The sequence below is a fragment of the Chiloscyllium plagiosum genome, unplaced genomic scaffold, assembly GCF_037043375.1.
Source record: "Chiloscyllium plagiosum isolate Xiang-an unplaced genomic scaffold, Cpla_swu_hap1 HiC_scaffold_5, whole genome shotgun sequence".
In the NCBI taxonomy this organism is placed as follows: domain Eukaryota; kingdom Metazoa; phylum Chordata; class Chondrichthyes; order Orectolobiformes; family Hemiscylliidae; genus Chiloscyllium; species Chiloscyllium plagiosum.
In genome coordinates, this window is record NW_028270143.1 from 130,025,996 (window position 1) to 130,047,192 (window position 21,197).

General features: G+C 41.3%; 1 protein-coding gene across 14 annotated transcripts in view; it reads left to right on the forward strand.

The window, feature by feature from the left end:
• Positions 1–477: 477 nt before the first annotated feature.
• The window catches only part of LOC122550192 (uncharacterized), a 51,455-nt gene continuing 30,735 nt past the window's right edge, over positions 478–21,197 (forward strand). Inside the window, exons 1-6 of one of the 14 annotated variants that reach the window (XM_087987657.1) lie at positions 486–584; positions 995–1,027; positions 2,219–2,698; positions 17,716–18,671; positions 18,702–18,756; positions 18,796–18,993. In XM_087987657.1, coding sequence (XP_087843783.1) covers positions 560–584; positions 995–1,027; positions 2,219–2,698; positions 17,716–18,671; positions 18,702–18,756; positions 18,796–18,993 — 1,747 coding nt within the window. In that variant the 5' untranslated portion in view covers positions 486–559. Of the gene's footprint in view, positions 585–994; positions 1,028–2,218; positions 2,699–17,715; positions 18,994–21,197 lie in introns of all 14 variants that reach the window. The other 13 variants (XM_087987663.1, XM_087987662.1, XM_087987654.1 and 10 more) reach the window with 13 other exon arrangements.

The following is a 21,197-nucleotide window of genomic DNA, read 5'->3' on the forward strand; positions in this document are numbered from 1 at the left end:
ACATTTTTGTCATTTGTCATTTTGGTTTTTCTGACAATCAGCAATAGTTTCCTGGTCATCACTAGATTCTTAATCCCAGATTTTTATTGAATTCAAATTCTACGATCTACCAGGATTTGAACTTGGGTCCCCAGAACATTGTCCAAATCTCTAGAATAATAGTCTAGTGATAATTATGCTGTGTCATCGCCTCCCCTGCTGTCATATTTTTAACTTCAGAATGGAAAATATTGGCCAGTACAGTACATGATATCCACCTTCCCTTCATGTAATCAATGGCAGACAACAGTGAATAATGGTGCTGATGCCTAGCTGTTTGGCAAGTTCTTAATTCCTAACAACGATTTTTTTCCATCCTAACCATTAATTTCTACCTCTGGGCGAAGGAGCTTCCACAGAAATCTAAGCTTGTAATTTGAGTGACTGTGCATTTCTACTTGACTCCTAGTAAACTAACACCTATTTTGCATATTAAAAAAATGTAGGAGATTGAACTCCCTAATATATACCCAAAGGACATCCAGATAAAGCAGAAACCAGTGCTGAGAACTTACTGAAGATGGGAGCTCTGCATTTTTGTTCAGGTAAGGCTTTTCTCAATCCTTCTGTCCCAATTAAATTGAGGGAAACTATGTGAAAGAAATGAGGCAAAGGAAAGGGGAGAAATTGGTAAGGATAGAGAATGGATATGTTCATTGCCTTATTAACACATACAAATGCCAAGTGCTGGAAATAAGACAAAAAAGTGTAGCGTGGTATGCTTTAAATAAGTGAGTTCTTTACTTGAAATCATATAGTTTAAGAACAATAGAAGAAACTCAAGTTACAATTTATAGATTGTTCTGAAGAAATGAAATAAAATAAATTGGAAGGGGGGTGGCAAAGCATGTTGAAAGTAACCAAGTAGTGTCTCTGGAACAGATTAATAATATAAAATCCTTTCATTTAACACCTTTTGCATGTTGACATTAATTCTTATTACCATTTATTTTAGGGGTTCTCATCCTGATGCTACTGGGACAACTGGGTGAGTTGTGATCTTCACCTGCAAGTGTTCAACAAACCACAAATAGAGTCCAACTCTGCCTACTCCACTTAAAGCACCTACTAGCTTCAGAGTCAGATAGAAAGAATGAAAAGAGCTTGCATTTATGTAGTGTCTTATATGACCCAATGAGCTTTACAGCCAGTTAATTGTTTTTTAAAATTTTAGTCACAATTGTAATGTCGGAAACATGCAAGCAATTTGCATGCAGCAAGCTTTATCAAATAGTAATGTTATAATAATAAAATAATCAAGTTTAGTAATGTTAGTTGAGGACAAAAATCTAGTAAATGTACATCTCCCAGTTTATTATGAGAAATATTACAGACATTGACTATGAGATCTTGTACAATTCTTTGTCTTTATTCATTCAAGGAATGTAGACATCTTTGATAATGTCAGCATTTATTGCCGGTATTATAAGATATCGGTATGAGTCATATATATGGACTTAACTGGATAAGGATGAGATTATTCTATCCCTAAAGAATTTAATAAATTGATTGGAGATGAAAAACAAAAAGCCAGGGGAAATTAGAATATTTTTACTTATGATATGTTCTAATCTGTATCACTCGAAAAGATGGTGGAAGAAAGTTTAATCGTAATTTCCCAAGCACATACTTTGAAAAGGAAAGAAATTTCCAGGCTATGGGGGAAGAGAGAAGGGGAATGAGACATATCAGATAATCCTTTCAAAGAGACAGCACAGATATGATGGCCTCCAACTTGTGCTGTATGATTCCATGATTTTCATTGAATTAGGATTTTAACATAAAACCTAGTCTATTAGCCCCCATTATTTCATAGTTGCTGCTGAGTATTTTATATCAGAAGTATCCCCAAATGCTTGGTAACATGGGACTGCTATGTCAAGGAACTCAAATAGTGTAGGATGAGAGACACAGAGCAAAATCAACCGAGACTTTACATAATCTTGATTTACCTTGTCAATCTGCGAACAAGTGACGTGACAAATGGTATGCAGTGGGAAATGATTATAGGTATTTTTCCAAACAACCAGTTCAGAGATGTTATGACACACCTCGAGAGCAGATAAGACTTGAATCCAGGCCTCCTGGCTCAGAGGTAGGGATACTACCACCATATCACATGATTATAAGGTTGTTTGAGGTTTAAATTTCTATATTACTAATTGAAATTCTTCTGTAGGCTCCTGTGCACCAATTGTATCGTTTTGTGATGACAAAGAAATTGGGGTATACGTGGATCCAAATGACATTTCCAGTTTCTATCAATGCATGGGGAACATAACTATCTACAGCACCTGCCAAAATAACCTGATCTTTGACATACAGAAAATGTGGTGTGTTCACCCACCAACTGTCTTGCCAACAAAGAGCACAACAGAAGCACTACAGACTCCAAAACCTACTTTGCAGCCCACAGCAACCATTTCAAAGGCGCCAACAACCACAATCCCGGCTCCAGTAGTCACTACAAAGGCTCCAGTAGTCACCACGAAGGCTCCAGTAGCCACCACAAAGGCTCCAGAAGTCACCACAAAAGCCCCAACAGCCACCACAAAGGCTCCAGTCATCACTACGAAGGTTCCAGTCATCACTACGAAGGCTCCAGTCATCACTACGAAGGCTCCAGTCATCACCTCACATACAACAGTATCCATCTCAGGTAAGAAATGCAGAGAGTAGCAACTATATCATAATTGTAATCAGTCTCTATCTTTTAGAAATTTTATTTTAAAAATGCGTTTCATGTTTACTGAATGGTAAAAGGACTGTTGGTGCATGTGAGTATAGACTTAACAGAATTTAAAAATTCTTTCATGATATGCCGATTCCATTGACAAAGTCTCTTGTCCATCCATATTTGCCCTTGGTAAGGTAGCAATGCGGTAGTATTGCCCTAGAAAGCTTTTCTTAATACAAAATATATAACTAAATATTAAAGGATCATTCTGCATGAGTTGAAAAGTACAAGGTCAGAAGTAGAGAGTAGCCATTACCTCACTAGCTCTTCATTGAAAGAGATAGGAAATAGGAAAAGTATAAAATAAGTCATTGAAAAAATGTGGAAGGGATGGCTATACTACAACTTTCTTCTGTATAGGTTACAAAAAGGGAATAAATCTTGGAATATGACAGAGGCCAGTAAGTGGGATTGTCTGAAATATAATGAACTACTTAAGACATTAGTGAACATGATTAACAATTGGTTGTAGCTAACCATTTCACTAAATCACATGTCAAAGCATAGCCCAGAACATAATGACATATTGTGGTCACATTTTTTTCAGCACAGTTCCCAATGTTAAAAGGTGGATCTCCTTTGGGGATTTTGACCTACTGAGCATCCTCGAACTTGACTTAGAGATAAAGATGTATGACAATATTGTAAAACAATTTCACCTTAGGGAAAAGGAATATACAACAATATTTTACATAAACTCAAAAGTGCAGACTTGTAGATATCCATTACCAGAAAAGTCCCACAGACTCCAAGCAAATGAATGATTTTCATGTTGAGTGGGACAAGTTCCTGCAATTCCAAAGGGATTTTGGTTAAATGTCTCACGGGAAGGTGAACATTTCTAATGATACTGTACTCCCTTAGACTCTGAGCTTAAGAACCAACCTTGGGGAATACAGCTGAATGTTGGCAAGTTTCTGACCTAAAGGTAGTAAACATATTATCAATTTAACATAACTAACATAGCTGGAATATTTTGATTTCCTTATGTAAGAAAAGATATCCTGACATTGAAGGCAGTCCAGAAAAGATTCATGAGGCTGATACCAAGTACGGAGGGAGTCTCTTATGAGGAGAGGTTGAGTAGGTTGGGCCTTGTACTCATTGAAAAATTGAAAATTGAGATGTGATCTTATTAAAACATACAAGGTTCTTAGGGTACTTGACCAGGTCAATGCAGAAAGGTTGTTTCTCCTTATGAGAGAGTTTAGTAGCAGAGGGCTTAATCTCAGAATAAGGGGTCACACATTTAAGTAAAAAATGAGGAGGAATTTCTTCTCTGAAAGAATCTGTGGAAATCTTTACTGCAGAAGTCTGGGTCATTAAGTATAATCAAGGCTGAGAGAGACAGATTTTTAATCAGTATGGGAATTAAGGGTTATGAAGAAAATGCATATAAATTTAGTTAGTGAAGGATTATCAGATCAGCCATGATCTGATGGGTTGACTAACCTACTTCTTTTCATGTAGTTTTATGGTAAGTAATTTATTTGAAAGCAGATAACACTTGATTTTTAAAGCAATCCTTTTGAATGATATGAGAATTTGCAGTACGCTATTTCTTTAATGGCAAGTGATTACATTTCAAATTTTGATCAAGGAGTGGGTTCTTACGTGTGACCTGTGATGCCCCAAGGATCTATACTGGATACTCAGAATTTCACTACACGTGTTATTCACTTGCTTGAAGAAATATAAAGTTGAATACAAGATGTTGAAAAGACCACATCTGGATTACAGTGAGCAGTTTTGATCCTCTCATTAAAGGCAAAGTATCAGTTCATTGGAGGCAGTTCAGCGAAGTTCACTAGAACGATTCCCACTATGAAAGGATTACCATATGAGCAAATGTTGAACAAGTTGGAACTCTATTCATTGGAATTTAGAAGATCAGAGGTGATCTCATTAAAACATGTGTAGTGAATAAAGTTCAATATATAGGAGCCTGAGGTCATTTACTTTTGACCAAAGTAAAACTAACTGGAGTGTTTTCAATTTTTTTGTAGTTTTCGAACTGAGACCTATGGAGATGCAAAGGGATTTGGGTGTCCATATATATACTCCAGACATAATAAAAATCAGTAAAGCAAAGCCTTAGTTTATGATTATGGAAATACCATGGAAATGTGGTGATGATTCCATTATATAGGGCTGAATCTTACAATTTTTGCCTAAGTCCAAATTGCACCAAATTTCTTGCCATGAGGCCTAGCAAGTTTTCTTGCCTCATCTTACCAAACAATTAATTACCTACCAGACCCACAGGCCATCCCTCATATCCAACTTCCACCCCGTCTAAACTGTGCTATTCCTGAAACAACTTGCCACTCTGCAGATATCCTGGAATTCACTGGCATCCCTTTCAATCATGCCATCTTTGAAAGCCTGTTTTGCACCCAGACAAGCACTGTCAGTCTGGAGCTGCCATTCATGGTTGCTGACATTTGATCTGGACATGGCAAATGGGGGAAGTTGCTGCCCTACTTTCTGGGCAGGGTCCTGTTGGTCTTGCTGAATGGGATAGTGCAGAGGCAGGATTTTCTTTCTGCCACAGGATAAGCAGTGGGGCTACGACATCAGATCCTGCCAGCCAGGTCTGAGGCTGTCTCCTGGATTAAAGTAGTTTCATATGTCTGAAGGAATGCACAACAATGCAAGAAGATCAATGTCCTTCTCCACTTCACCAGCATACACACATCATTTTTTTCTCTGATACTTCACACTCACCCTCCTTCAGCTATTGTATCCATCTACCATTAAGGCTCATGCTTCACCACTTTCACAATTGCTTGTAACAACTTCCTTTACTCACCCTCACCCATCCCAACTCAAGACACCACTAACCCTGCATGGCAGTGTACTTCTTACTCATTCACCCAGGATATCTCCAACCTGCACCAATGCGATAGCTGTACCACTGACTTTCAACTTCCAAACTTTCTGCCTCTCTCTCATTCCAGGAGGAGAACAACCCATAACAGAGCAGAAGATTCAAGACAGGTGGTGTGTTGCCAGTTATTCAGCTCCTCATCAATTTTGAGGAGCAGATCCTGGGTTAGACTACCACAAGCAAGTTATTGGAGGCTGATCTTGGGAACCCGTATCCCTCTGTGCTGCATCTTGCTGCAGTCTTTCTTCATTTTAATAATATTCAGCTCTTTTATTTTTTTCCTGTAAAAGTGCATAACCTCACTTTTTGCCAGCATACCAGAATTTCAAGAGAATCAGGGGACAGAGGTGAATGTGGTGGCTATCACTAAGGAGAAGGTGCTGGGGAAGCTGAAAAGTCTGAAGGTAGGTAAATCACCCAACCAGATGGATTACACCCTAGAGTTCTGAAGGAAATAACCAAGGAGATTGTAAAAGCACAGGTGGCGATCTTTCAGGGAACATTGGATTCAGGGAGGGGACTGGAAAATGGTTAATGTAACAATCCTGTCTAAGAAGAGAGGGAGGCTAAAGAGAGGAAACTATAGCTTGGTTAGTCTGACTTCGGTCATTAGTAAGATTTTGGAGTGCATTATTAAGGATGGGATTGTGGAATACTCGGAAGTGCAAGGTAAAATAGGGCTGAGTCAGCATGGCTTCACCAAGTTAAGGTCATGCCTGACAAATCTGTTAGAATTCTTTAAAGTGGTAATGAGCAAGTTAGACAAAGGATAGCCAGTGGATGTATTTTATTTGGATTTCCAGAAGCCTTTAACAAGGTGCTGCACAGGAGGCTGATAAATAAACTAAGAGCCCGTGGTGTTCGGGACAAGGTACTGATATGGATAGAGGATTGGCTGACTGGCAGAAGGCAGATAGTGGGGATAAAAGGGTCTTTTTCTGGATGGGTCAGTGTTGGGACCACAACTATTCATGTTATATATTAATGATTTGGACAAAGGAACTGAGGGCATTGTTGCTAGGTTTGCAGATGATACAAAGAAAGGTTGAGAGACAGGTAGTATTGAAGAAGTGAGAAGGCTCCAGTTTTGGAATAGTGCGTTCAATTGTGGTCTTCCTGCTGTAGTAAAGGTGTTGTTAAACCTGAAAGGGTTCACAAAAGATTTTCAAGGATATTGTTGTGGTTGGAGGGTTTGAGCTATCAGGAGTGGCTGAATAGGCTGGGGCTATTTTCCCTGGAGCCGAGGCCGAGGGGTGAACTTATAGAGGTTTATAAAATCATGAGGGGCATGGATAGGGTGAGTTGCCAAAGTCTTTTATCCAAGGTAGCGGAATCCAAAACGAGAGGGCAAAGGTTTTTTACCTAAATCCCTTGTGAATCTCCTGCCCCTTACCCTAAAACTGTGCTCTCCTACAGGGATTAAGGGTCACAGGGACAAGGTGGGAGAATGGAGTTGAGAAATATATCAGCTATGAACGACAAGACCATAAGACCATAAGACATAGGAGTGGAAGTAAGGCCATTCGGCCCATCGAGTCCACTCAGCCATTCAATCATGGCTGATGGGCATTTCAACTCCACTTACCCGCATTCTCCCCGTGGCCCTTAATTCCTTGTGACATCACTCCATAGCCACTGAGCCACCCTGCCACCCACGGTACATTTGTACCTAGGTACTTATACCCAAGATGGCGCCATTAAAGGCAGCTATTGTAAACATTTTTCACTGTGCTCCTGTACTTCTGCACTGTGACAATAAAAGGATATTCTATATTCTATTCTACCCTTCAGACTGAATAATTCAAATTTCGTCTGTAATCAAGGACAGGGGAGTGTTATTAGAAGTGAGGCTATAAACGGAGCAGACCCGATTGGCCAAATGGCGTAATTCTGTGTGTCTATCTTATGGCCATATCATCACCCACATCAGTCTTTAAGCTAAATATTTAACTCCTTTACTTTATTTACACTCAATTTATCCATGGCTAGGGTAGAAACCCTGAGATTATTACCATGAAGGTTCTGCTTTTCAATTTACCTCCTAACTGTTCAACTTCTTTCAGATGAATTTCTCTTCTAGGCCTATCAAAGTCATTAGTACCAACATGGATGAGGACAAACTGAATTTCTGCCTTCCCACTCCCAGGTCGGTCCTTTCCAGCCCTGAGGAGATGTCCTTAACCTTGACAGTCAACACTGCTTTCAAGCATCCTCTCATGGCTGCAGGGAACTGTATCTATCCCCATAATTATGCTGTCCCCTACCATTATGACAGTCCTATTGCCTACCATTCCTAACCCCCACTTGAATGGCTCCCTGCACCACAATGTGCTGATCGGTTTTCTAATCTTCCCTGAGCCTACACTCGCATACACAATGCTTACAAGATCTCGTAAGTGTTGGAAAATTTCAGGAGGTGTGGCTCCTCGAACACTAGTCCCTGAGTCCCATACCTGCCTCACTTCTAATCACACTCCCCTGTCCTTGATCACAGACGAAATTTGAATTATTCAGTCTGAAGGGTAGAATAGAATATAGAATATCCTTTTATTGTCACGCCTACTCCAGTGCAGAAGTACAGGAGCACAGTGAAAAATGTTTACAATAGCTGTCTTTAACGGCGCCATCTTAGATATAAGTACCTAGGTACAAACGTACCGTGGGCGGCAGGGTGGCTCAGTGGCTAGCACTGCTGCCTCACAGCAGCAGGGGCCCAGGTTCGATTCCAGTCTCAGGCGACTCTGTAGAGTTTTCACATTCTCCCTGTGCCTGCGTGGGTTTCCCCCAACACTCCAAAGATGTGCAGGTTAGGTGAATTGGCCAAGCTAAATTGCCCATAGTGTTCAGAGATATATGGATTAGGGGCAATAGTCAGACTACATGTCGAGTAGTAGGAGAGTGGATCTGGGTGGGATACTCTTCAGAGAGTCCGTGTGGACTTGTTGAGCCGAAGGGCCTATTTCCACACTAAAAAAAGAGGAATAACAGGAAAAGTAGTAGCATTACTTAGTGAAAAAAAAGTTAGAAATACGATAGTGAAAACATAGTTAAAGGATTGATATTACAGTCCAGTAAAAAAAGTTTCAAGTAGACATTACATTGCAGCAGCTTAGTGAACATGTGGTCTGACCATCCGCGCCAGGCCCTAGTCCAACAACTGTCCCACTCTGCTTCAAGCCTCCTGTCTGTTCTGCATGGGCACTCAGCTGCACCAAGGTAAGTTGCACTGCTCCCGGTCCTCGGGTTTCCCCTCACGCTGCTCTCGGTTTGCTTCCTCGCACGCTGTGCCAGGACTGCTAAAAAGAAAGAAAGGAAAAAAACAGGTGGACCTGTGGGTGAAGCATCCTACTCTGCTGCCACATTGCTGGAAGAAAACCCCAGGTATGACCGCCCTCTGAAGCAGTGTCCAGGAAATATACCCCTTCCCTGATGTTATGGACTAGGCCAGACCACTCAAAACGTTCTGAAGCAGGCAGCCCAGACCATAACTTTGTAATTTGTTTCGGTAAGTGTACAGTGAAAATTACCCAGAGTAAGTTAGCTAGGTTGACTACCAAGTTATAAAACAGATAAAAACCTATTCACAAAATTACAGAATGAAACACAAATAACAGAATAAAGAACCCCAACAGAACTCAGTCTATCTAAACTAGACTTAATTATGCTCTTCTGAATATACACAACAGACCCAATAAGCAAATCCCTTAAACACAGTAAAAACAAAACAAAGGTTTACAGGTCGAAATTAGAAGGGCAGAGGAGAGAGAGTCTCGCAGTCTGTTTCCACACAACCCATGTCTGAACTAAACTGCTCAGCTAGAGAGCTGGCCACACCCCTTTGACTTATACAGGTTATTTCCAAAAACATAAAAGCTTTGGTCCAATGTCTCATCGGTTTGTCTATAAACAAAAAGGCCTCTCAATACCCTTGAATCTCTGTACCAAATCAGTCTAATTGGAGCCAGGGGTTGTTTCCGATCCTTCTGAAAAAAACCAGGACACAGTATCCTTAAGAAAAGGAACAGCTTTTAGAAAAAAAGGATCACCTTTGTGACACTGATGTGGCACAATGTCTGCAGCTTGGACTCCAGCTTCTCAACTTGGAACCAAAGTTGCTCAAGTTATAAGCACTTATTACAGATGAGCTCGATTTGGATCACTCCACCTTTTTACACTTCATTGCAATGAATTTTTCGTACACAAGTAAAATTCTTTAAAAAAGACAGAGAAAAAGGAATGCTAGAGATCGATACACAAATGAAAGATCTTACTTTTACTTTAAAGACGAGAAATACTCACTAATCTGGAAATCAAATACCTTCTCTCTGGGGACCTATCACACCATCATACCACACTGTGGTTTGTGGCATTACTCTGCTACTGGTCTCACTGGTTCCCCTTTATCAACAGCACAAATAACTTCTTCAAATAATTCCAATAAATTAGTTAAACATGACTGCCCTTTTACAAAACCACTTAAGCTCTGCCTGATTATCTTGAACTTAACCAAGTGCCCGAGCATAACGTCTTTAATAATAGCCTCTAACATTTTCCCTGTGAAGCGAACTGGCCAATAGATTCCTGCTTTTTGCCCTCCTTTTTTGAATAAAGGAGTTAAATGAGCTATTTTCCAATCCAAAGGAAGCGTCCCTACATCTAATGAGATTTGGAAAAGTAAACCCAATGCATCAACTATCTCACTAGCTACTTATTTTAAGTCCTTAGGATGAAATCCATCAGTACTTGTCAATTCATTGTTCCAACAATCTACTCAGGACCACTTCCCTTGTAATTTTAATTTTCTTGAGTGCACTTATCCCCAATTATTTTCTATAGGGCCATATAGTAATTTAGATTCTTTATAGTTAGACTAACTATAGCATTTTAAATAGGTGTTGGATTAGTTCAGTTGGCTGGCCAGTTGGCGATGCTAATAGTAAGGGTTCAATTCCCACCACAGCTGAAATTATCATGAAGGACTCTCCTTCTCAACCTCTCCCCTTGTCCAAGGTGTGTTGACCCTCAGATTAAACTACCACCAGTCATCTCTCCCTAATGAGAAAGCAGCCCTGTGATTTGGTAGGGCTATGTTTTTTAGCATTTTAGATTCTTTCTTGGTGGATGGCCGAAGTGGCATCTCTTATCGTGTGACTAATTCTCGAATGACTTTTTAGTCTTGTTGAATCAGAATAAGTGCTTCAAGTGGCTGTGTTGAAAGAGTTATATTTCCTATCATTGTACCAACTCTAGCATATCCAAGTTGAACTATTTATTGCAGAGTTCTGTTGCAAAACTAGCAATCTCAAATGTTAACTATGCTTCTCTCTTTAGAGGTGGTCTGACTTCCTGAGTTTCTTATAGCCCTTTTCTGTTTTTTACTTTCATTTTATGTATTTTAAGGAGCAGTTGTTGCGAGTGATGCACAAATTTGTCCCTCTGAGACAGGTAAGGGGTAAAATTAAGGAGCTTTGGATGACGAGAACAGAGGAGCTTCTCGTCAAAAAGAAGAAGGCAGCTTACATAAGGTGGAGGAAACAAGGATCTAGAGGGTTACAGGCTTGCTAGAAAGGAGCTCAGAAATGGACTGAGGAGAGCCAGAAGGGGGCACGAGAAAAGCTTGGCAGGAAGGATTAGGGAGAACCCAAAGGCATTTTACTCATACGTGAGGAATAAAAGTATGGTCAGGGATAAGGTAGGCCTGGTCAGGGATAGCATAGGGAACTTGTGCGTGGAGTCTGAGCAGCTAGGGGAAGCCCTAAATGAGTTTTTTGCTTCGGTTTTCACGAAGCAAAGGGAACTTGTTGTGAATGAGAACTTTGAGGAGCTGAGATACAGGCTTGAACAGATCAAGGTTGATGAAGTTGATGTACTGGAAATTCTGGTAGATATTAAAATCGTTAAGTCCCCAGGGCCAGACCAGATTTATCCTAGGCTGCTCTAGGAAGTGAGAAAGGAGGTTGCTAAGCCACTGGTGAAGATCTTTGCTTCCTCACTCTCCACGGGTGTCGTACCGGACGATTGGAAGGAGGCGAATGTTGTTCCTCTTTTCAAGAAAAGTATTAGGGAAATCCCTGGCAATTATAGACTAGTCAGTCTTATGTCTGTGGTCAGCAAGGCTTTGGAAAGAATTCTGAGGGATAGGATTTATGACTATTTTGAAAAACATAGTGTGATTAAAGGCAGTCAGCATGGCTTTGTGAGGGGCAGGTCATGCCTAACTAATCGTATTGAGTTCTTTGAGGAGGTGACAAGACAGGTCAACGAAGGTCAAGCAGTGGATGTGGTGTATATGGACTTCAGCAAGGCATTTGATAAGGTTCACCATGGTAGACTCATTCATAAAGTAAGGAGGTATGAGATACAGGGAGATTTGGGTGTCTGGATTCAGAATTGGTTGACTGACAGAAGGCAAAGAGTGATTGTAGATGAAAAGTATTCTGCCTGGAGGTCAGTGTTGAGTGGTGTCCTGCAGGGCTCTGGTCTTGGGCCCCTGCTCTTTGTAGTTTTTATAAATGTCTTGGATGAGGAGGTTGAGGGGTGCGATAGTAAATTTGCAGAGGTTGGAGGTCTTGTTGATAGTATCGAGGGCTATTGTGCAACATAGACCGGATGCAGAGCGGGGATGAGAAATGGCAAATGGAGTTCAACCTGGATAAGTGCGAAGTGATGCATTTTGGAAGGTCGAACTTGAATACTGAATATAGGATAAAGACAGGATTCTTGGCAGTGTGGAGGAACAGAGGGATCTTGGTGTTCAGGTATATAGATCCTTCAAGTACATAGAGCCCATAGATATTAGGAGGAAGGTACAGAGGAGACGTCAGAGGTAGGTTTTTTACACAGAGAGTTGTGAATGCATGGAATGCGTTGCCAACGGTGATTATGGAAGCAGAGTCATTAGGGACATTTAAGCGACTGCTGGACATGCACATGGACAGCAGTGAATTGAGGGGTGCATAGGTTAAGTTATTTTATTTTACATTAGGATTAATCTTCAGCACAACATCGTGGGCCGAAGGGACTGTTTTGTGCTGTACTTTTCTATGTTCTATGTTCTTTGTATAGCATGCATTCTAGATAGAAAGGATTTTTTTCCATAGCAGCATATGAACTTAACTGAAAGTAAAATGCTGTCGATGCTGGAAATATGACATCAGAACAGAATAACCTGGAGAAACTCAGCGTGTCTATCAACATCTAAGGAGAGAGAATTTTTCAAGTCTGATTTGACTGTTCTTCAGAAATGAAGATGGTGACTTTCACAGGAAGAGTGACAGGAACAGATAGCGAGGGTGCCCAGAACAAATCAGAGGGAGTGTTAATGGTGGTCGGAGAAACGATGTAAAATAGATATGAATGATAAGTGTGAAAAGGAGAAAATGGGTCCACTCCACTGAGAGCAAAGCCAACAAGCATAGAAACAAGCATGAAGTTCAACAGCATAAAGAAAAAAACATTTCCAGCTCTTTTCAGTTCTGTAGGTGAATCATATCGAACTCAAAACATGAACTGTTTTTTTTCTCTCTCCACAGATGCTGCCAGACCTGATGAGTTTCTCCAGCATTTTCTGTTTTCATCTTATGTATGAAATTGACAGTCAATTTCAATATTAATAAACACTTTCAGGTAAACTTTTAATATGTTTCAAGTCAAAACGATCATCGGCAATTACACAAAATGGATAACATGATATCCACAGTTCAATTCACACTGAACCTTTCGCAGTATTTTTCATTATCTCCGATGGTACTATTTCCTATCATTATGGCATTATCTCCTATCTCCAATCTTACCAGCGTAATGTCAAAGTCTGTGGGTTGGCAGAACAAGAACAAAATCAATCTACCTGGCCTGGATTTCTGCTGATAGAAAGGAGGATCAGGCAGAGGTTTGTTCATTTATCAACCATTGCCAGCTAACTATTGGCCAGAAAAATGCAGAGAATTATGCTGCTCATCTTCAGTTTGTGACATGGTATACTTATTTATCTTAGAGGCAGGTTGGCTCTTGGTTTAATGCTTTACCCTAAAGATACCACCTCTGATAGTGTAGCACTCCAACAGTGCTGAACTGAAATGTGAGCTGAATCTTGTCCTCAAGTCTCTGGAGTTTTTAAAATTTTCATTCATGAGATATAGGTTTTGCCACCTAGGTCAGCATTTATTTCTCATTCCAAATTGACTTTAAGAAGGTGGTGGTGAGCCACTTTCTATGAGATTAAGAGCTGTAGGAGTATACTCAAGATGGAAATCAGGAAGGCAAAAAGGGGACATGAGCTTTGGCAGACAGGGTTAGGGGGAATCCAAAAAGATTCTACAAATTCATTAAGAACAAAAGAGTAATGAGGGAGAGAAAAGAGCCCCGTAAAGATCAAATTGACTGTCTATGTGCGGAACCCCAGGAGATGGATGAGATACTAAACGAGTTGTTGTTATGGATGACTTCAACTTCCCCGATATTGATTGGAACCTCCTTAGTGCAGGTGGTCTGGATAGACCTGATTGTTAGGTGTGTCCAGGAGGGATTCCTAACTCAGTATGTAGATAGGGTGACTAGGGAGATGTCATATTGGATCTGGTGCTAGGCACAAGCCAGGCCAAGTGACAGATCTCTCAGTAGGAGACCATTTCGGTGACAGTGACCAAAGCTGCCTCACCTTTACCATAGCCATGGAGAGGGATAGGAACAGACAGTATGGGAAGATATTTAATTGGGTGAGGGGAAATTATACTGCTATCAGACGGGAGCTGTGGAGTATAAATTGGAAACAATTGTTCTACAGAAAAGGCACAACAGAAATGTGGAGGCTGTTTACGGAGCACTTATTGCGAGTTTTGGATAACTTTGTCCCACTGAGACAGGCAAGGAGTGGTAAGGTGAAGGCGCCTTGGATGACAAGAGCAGAGAAACTTCTCATCAAGAGGAAGAAGGAAACACACTTAAGGTTGATGAAGCAAGGAACTGGCACAGCTTTAGAAGATTATAGGGTAACAAGGAAAGAACTCCAAAATGGACTGAGGGGAGCAAGGAGGGGGCACAAAAAAACTTGGGCGGGAAAGATTAGGGAAAACCCAAAGGCTCAACATTTACATGAGGAATAAGAGAATGATCAGAGAGAGGGTACGGTCCATCAGGGATACTGGAGGGAATTTGTGCCTGTTGTCTGAAGAGATAGGGGAAGCCTTAAATAAGTTTTTTGCTTCAGTATTCATTAGAAAGAGGGACCTTGTTGATAGTGAGAACACCATGGACCAGGTTAATAGGCCCGAACAGATTGATATTAAGGAAGTGGATGTGCTGGAAATTCTGGGAAGCATCAAGATAGGTAAGTCCCCAGGATCGGACGAGATATCCAAGGTTGCTACGGAAGTGAGGGATGAGATTGTTGCACATCTGGTGATGATATTTGCATCCTCATTCTCCACGGGAGTAATACCTGCTGATTGGAGGGAGGCAGATGTTGTTCCTCTGTTCAAGAAAGGCAATAGGGAAATCCCTGGGAATTACAGACCAGTCAGTGTTATGTCTGTGGTAAGCTAGGTACTGGAAAGGATTCTGAAAGATAGGAGTGATGACTATTTGGAAAAATATAGTTTGATTAAAGATAGTCAGTGTGGCTTTGTGAGAGGCAGGTCATGCCTCACAAGTCTTATTGAGTTTTCTGAGGATGTGACGAGACAAGTTGACGAAGGTCGAGTAATGGATGTGGTGTATATGGATTTCAGTAGGCTCGGTAGGCTCATTCAGAAAGTTAGGAGGTATAGGATACAGGGAAATGTGGCTGTCTGGATACAGAATTAGCTGGCCAAAAGAAGACAGTGAGTGGTAGTGGATGGAAAGAATTTTGCCTGGAGGTCGGTGACCAGTGGTGTCCTGCAGGGATCTGTTCTTGGGCCTCTGATCTTTGTAGTTTTTATAAATGACTTAGATGAAGAAGTGGAAAGGTGGGTTAGTAAGTTTGGCGATGACACAAAGGAGAGTGGTGTTGTAGATAGTGTTGAATGTTGTTGCAGGCTACATCATGACATTGACAGGATGTAGAGTTGGGCTGAAAAGTGGAAGATGAATTTCAACCTGGATAAATGTGAAGTGATTCATTTTAGAAGGCTGAAGTTGAATGCTGAATACAAGGTTAAAGACAGGATTCTTGGCAGTGTGGAGGAACAGCGGGATCTTGGGGTTCATGTACATAAGTTCCCCAAAGTTGCCACCCAAGTTGTTAGGGTTGCTAAGAAGGAGTTTTGGCTTTCGTTAACAGAGGGATTGAGTTTAAGAGCTGCAAGGTTTTGCTGCAGCTCTATAAAATCCTGGTTCGACTATACTTGGAATATTGTGTCCAGTTCTGGTTGCCTCATTATAGGAAAGATGTAGATGATTTAGAGAGGGTGCAGGGGAGATTTACCAGGATGCTGCCTGGATTGGAGGGCTTGTCTTATGAAGAGAGGTTGAGTGAGCTAGGGCTTTTCACATTGGAGATAAGAAGGAAGAAAGGTGACTTGATAGAGGTGTACAAGGTAATGAGAGGCATTGATAGAGTAGATAGCCAGAGACTTTTCCCCAGGGCAGAAATGGCTGTCTTGAGGGGTCATAATTTTAAGGTGATTGGAAGAACGTTTAGGGGAGATGTCAGAGGTAGGTTCTTTACACAGAGAGTGGTGGGTACATGAAATGCACTGTCAGCGGTGGTAATGTAGTCAGAAACATTAGGGACATTTAAACGACTGTTGGACAAGCACATGGATGGCAGTAAATTGAGAGATGTGTGGGTTAGGTTGATCTTAGATTAAGATAAATGCTCCGCACAACATGATGGGCTGCAGGGCCTGTACTGTGTTCTATGTCATATAATATAAAAGCAGATTATAAGAGCTTTAACAATTATATAAAAGGGAAGAGAATAGAGTTGTGATCACAGCTGACAGTAACACTAGGAGAAAGTGAGGACTGCAGATGCCGGAGATCAGAGTTGAAGAATGTGGTGCTGGAAAAGCACAGCTAGTCAGGCAGCATCCGAGGGGCTGGACAGTCGATGTTTTGAGCTTAAGCTCTTTCTAATAAAGAGCTAATGCTCAAAACGTCGACTCTCTGGCTCCTCGGATGCTGCCTGATCGGCTGTATTTTTCCAGCTCCGCACTCTTTGACGGTAACACTAAGCAAGTTAGATCCCAGCGTGAAACCTGGCTTGATAGACCATAAATTCAATTTTGAAATTTGTTTATCATGGTGGTCATTCAGCGAACATATTCACAAGAGGTTGCCAATGTACTTTTAACAAAATAACATCAAATTTTAATATATATTAAAAGAGAAATAAAATATAAACCATATGAGAATTATTAAGTGATTGGGGAACAATGTAGTAGATAGAACATAATGTGGGCAGTTGTGAGGTTATTCACTTTAGTTGCAATAATAGAAAAGCAGACATCTTCAAAAAGGTGTGCCACTTGGGATTTGATGTTTTTGTACAAGTGACACAAAGGCAGGATGGAGTATGGATTGATGAGGAACTCGCAGGTGATATGTGCTCCATGTATCTGCTGCTCTTATCTTTCTTCGTAGTAGAGATTTGGAAGGTGTTGTCAAAGCAGCCTTTGGCAAATTACTGCGCTGCGTCTTGTTTATGGTACACACTCATGTTACAGGATATTAGTGGTGGAAGGGTTGACATTTAATTTAATGGATGTGAAGCAGATCTGCTGCTGCTTTGTTCTAGATAATGTTGAGCGTTTCTGGAGTTCCATTCATCCAGATAAGTGGAGAATACTCTATCATGCACCTGACCTATGCTTCCATCACATTTCAGACATTTGTCTTGGAGATGATGAACAAGCTCTGGAGAGTCAGGAGGTCAGTAACTTGTTGGAGAATCTCCAGCCTCTGACTTCTTCTTGGAGCCAAATTATTTATATGGCTGCTCCAGTTAAGTACTGGCTAATCATAACCACTTTATATTAATGGTGGAGGATTTAGAAATGGCAATACCACTGAACTTCAAGGGCTGGACTTTTCATTCGTATTTTGTTGTTGCTATACGATTCTTTTGTAGGAAATTTATCCTTTTGCAATGGGAAACTTAATGGATTCTATGAAGATCCGCAGGACAACACCAGTTACTATTTCTGTCTGTCAGAAAAAACGCAACATCTCGCTTGTGAACCCAATTTAGTCTTTACTATGATGGTTGTTGCATGTGTGCATCCAACGTTGCTACCAATCTTAGTCTCAACCACAGCGACAACAACAAAGAAGACCCCAACAACTTCAAGGGAGACCACTATAATGACAACGGAGGCCCCAACAACAATAAAGATGACTATAATGACAACAGAGGCACCAGCAACAAAGGAAACTACAATAATTACAACAGAGGCTCCAACAATAAAGACCACCATAATGACAACCCAAGTCCCAACAACAACAGAGGCCACAACAGCAATGGCAACTGTAATGACAACAGAGGCCCCAACTACAGAGGCCCCAACAACAATGGCAACTGTAATGACAACAGAGGCCCCAACTACAGAGGCCCCAACAACAACAACTGTGATGACAACAGAGGCCCCAACTACAGAGGCCCCAACAACAACAACTGTAATGACAACAGAGGCTCCAACAACGACAACTGTGATGACAACAGAGGCTCCAACAACAACGACAACTGTGATGACAACAGAAGCCCCAACAACAGAGGCCCCAACAACGACAACTGTGATGACAACAGAGGCGCCAACAACAGAGGCCCCAACAACGACAACTGTAATGACAACAGAGGCTCCAACAACAACAACTGTGATGACAACAGAGGCCCCAACAACAACAACTGTAATGACAACAGAGGCCCCAACAACAGAGGTCCCAACAACAACTGTAATGACAACAGAGGCCCCAACAACAACAACAACTGTGATGACAACAGAGGCGCCAACAACAGAGGCCCCAACAACAACAACTGTAATGACAACAGAGGCTCCAACAACAACGACAACTGTAATGACAACAGAGGCTCCAACAACAGAGGCTCCAACAACAGAGGCTCCAACAACAACGACAACTGTAATGACAACAGAGGCTCCAACAACAGAGGCCCCAACAACAACGACAACTGTGTTGACAACAGAAGCCCCAACAACAACAAAGACCACTATAATGACAACAGAGGCCCCAGCAACAACAGAGGTCCCAACAACAACAAAGACTACCAAAATAACAACAAAGGCTCCAACATCAAGTGTGACCCCTTTCACAATCAAGGAAACCTCTGCAGTGACAAAGGCATCAACAGTGGCTCCTTCAACAATTGGGAATGTCACAACAGCCACTCCAGGTAAGGTAGAAAAATTATTTACTGATATATTTATGTCATCCAAATTGTTCCATTTATTTCTGAAGAAAATGTATTTATCATGACTTATTACAAGTAAGTACATTTATCAGCTTGAAATCCAACTTTTGTACATTTTAATCATTCCTACTCTTCTTTATCCTCTGCACTGTAAAGCACAGCATTGTAGGAACACCTTCATCACCTAGACAGCAGTAGCTCATCAAGGTGGCTCATCACCAGCTTCTTACGTGCAATTTGGGGAGGGTAATAAAAGCTGGCATTGCTAGTGATACCCATAGTGCCAGGAAGCCAGATTTGATTCCAGATTTGGGCAACTGTCTGTGTGGACCTTGCACATTCTCCCCATGTCAAGGCTGAGATAAATATATTTTTAATCAGTAAGGAAATCAAGGGTTATGGGGAAAAGGCAGTAAACTGGAGTTAAGGATTATCCATGATCAGCCATGATCTTATTGAATGGCGGAGCAGACTCAATGGTCTGAATGTTCCTATGTCTTGTAAGGTCAGAAGTGGGGATGTTCACTGGTGTTTAAACAATATTCAGCATCATTCCTCAGATACTGAAGCAGTCCCCGTCCAAACACAGCATGACTTGAACAATATCCAGGCTTGGGCTGACAAATGGCAAGTAACATTTGGCAATTGCCATCTCCAATAAGACAGAATCTCACCATTGCCCCTTTCCATTCAATGGTGTTACCATCACTGAATTCTTTACTCTCAACATCCTGATGTTACTATTGGTGAGAAATGGAACTAAACTCACCCTATAAATACTGTGGCTATGAGAGCAGGCCAGAGGCTAGGAATCCTATAGTGAATAACGTACCTCTTGACTCCTCTCAACCCGACCATCATCTACAGGGCAAGAGTCCGAAGTGTGAGGGAATACTCTCCACTTGCTTGAATCAATGCAGCTCAAACAAGAGTCAAGGAGTTTGATATAATCCAGAACAAAACAGTCTGTTTGTTTGGTTGCATATCCTCAAACATCCAGTCTTTCCACCACTGATGCTCAGTAAACAGCAGTGTTTACCATCCTCAAGATGCTTCTTAGGTGGGATTTTCCAAGCCCATGATCACTACTGTCAAGAATGACAAGGGCAGCAGATACCTGGAACACTACCAATTGGAGGTTCATTTTCAAGTCACTTGCCATCGTAACTTGGAAATGTAGCACTGTTCCTTCAGTGTTGCTGAGGGAAAATCATGGAATTCCCTCCCTATTGGCACTGTGGCTTTACCTACACAGAATAGATTGCAGCAGTTCAAGAAGGCAGCTCACCTCCATCTTCTCAAGGACAACTAGTTATGGGAAATAAATGCCAGACCAGTCCAGATCCTATGAATAAACAAAAAGGACTCCCTACAATGACATTAGTCAGATTCTTATTAAGATGTAACCAAATCAGTTTGTACATTTCCCAACTGCCTCAGAAACCATCCCAATTCCTCAGTCAATCAATCCATGTTATGCTCACCAGTTCTTATCACAGATTATTGCTCTTGAAGTCCTGCTTTTTAGTTTTCTTTTAAACTCCCTGAAATCTGCTTTAAGGACTTCATAAAGTTCTTTATACCCATGTCACTGGTAGCAACAGGGACCATGATATCTGACTGATCCCCTCCTCCAAAAGGATGTCCTGCTGCTGCTCCATTGGTTTTGCCTGACACCAGTGAGACAATACACCATCCTGGAGTCACATTTAGTTCCACAGAAATAGCCCTTCCAAATCCTTACCAAAATTTCCCCACCATTCTTCCTTCTTCCCCTCCATACATAAGAACACAAGAACATAAGAACTAGGAGCAGGAGTAGGCCATCTGGCCCTTCAAGCCTGCTCTGCCATTCAATAAGATCATGGCTGATCTTTTTGTGGCCTCAGTTCCACTTACCCACCCTGTCACCATAACCCTTAATTCGTTTATTGTTTTTAAAAAAAATCATCTATCTTAGCTTTAAAACATTTACTGAGGAAGCCTCAACTGCTTCCATAGATTCACAACCCTCTCGGTAAAGAAGTTCCTTCTCAATTCAGTCCTAAATCCGCTTCCCCTAATTTTGAGGCTACACCCTCTTGTCCTAGTTGCACCTGCCAATGGAAACAACCCTGGTAAAAACAATGACTGCAGATGCTGGAAACCAGATTCTGGATCAGTGGTGCTGGAAGAGCACAGCAATT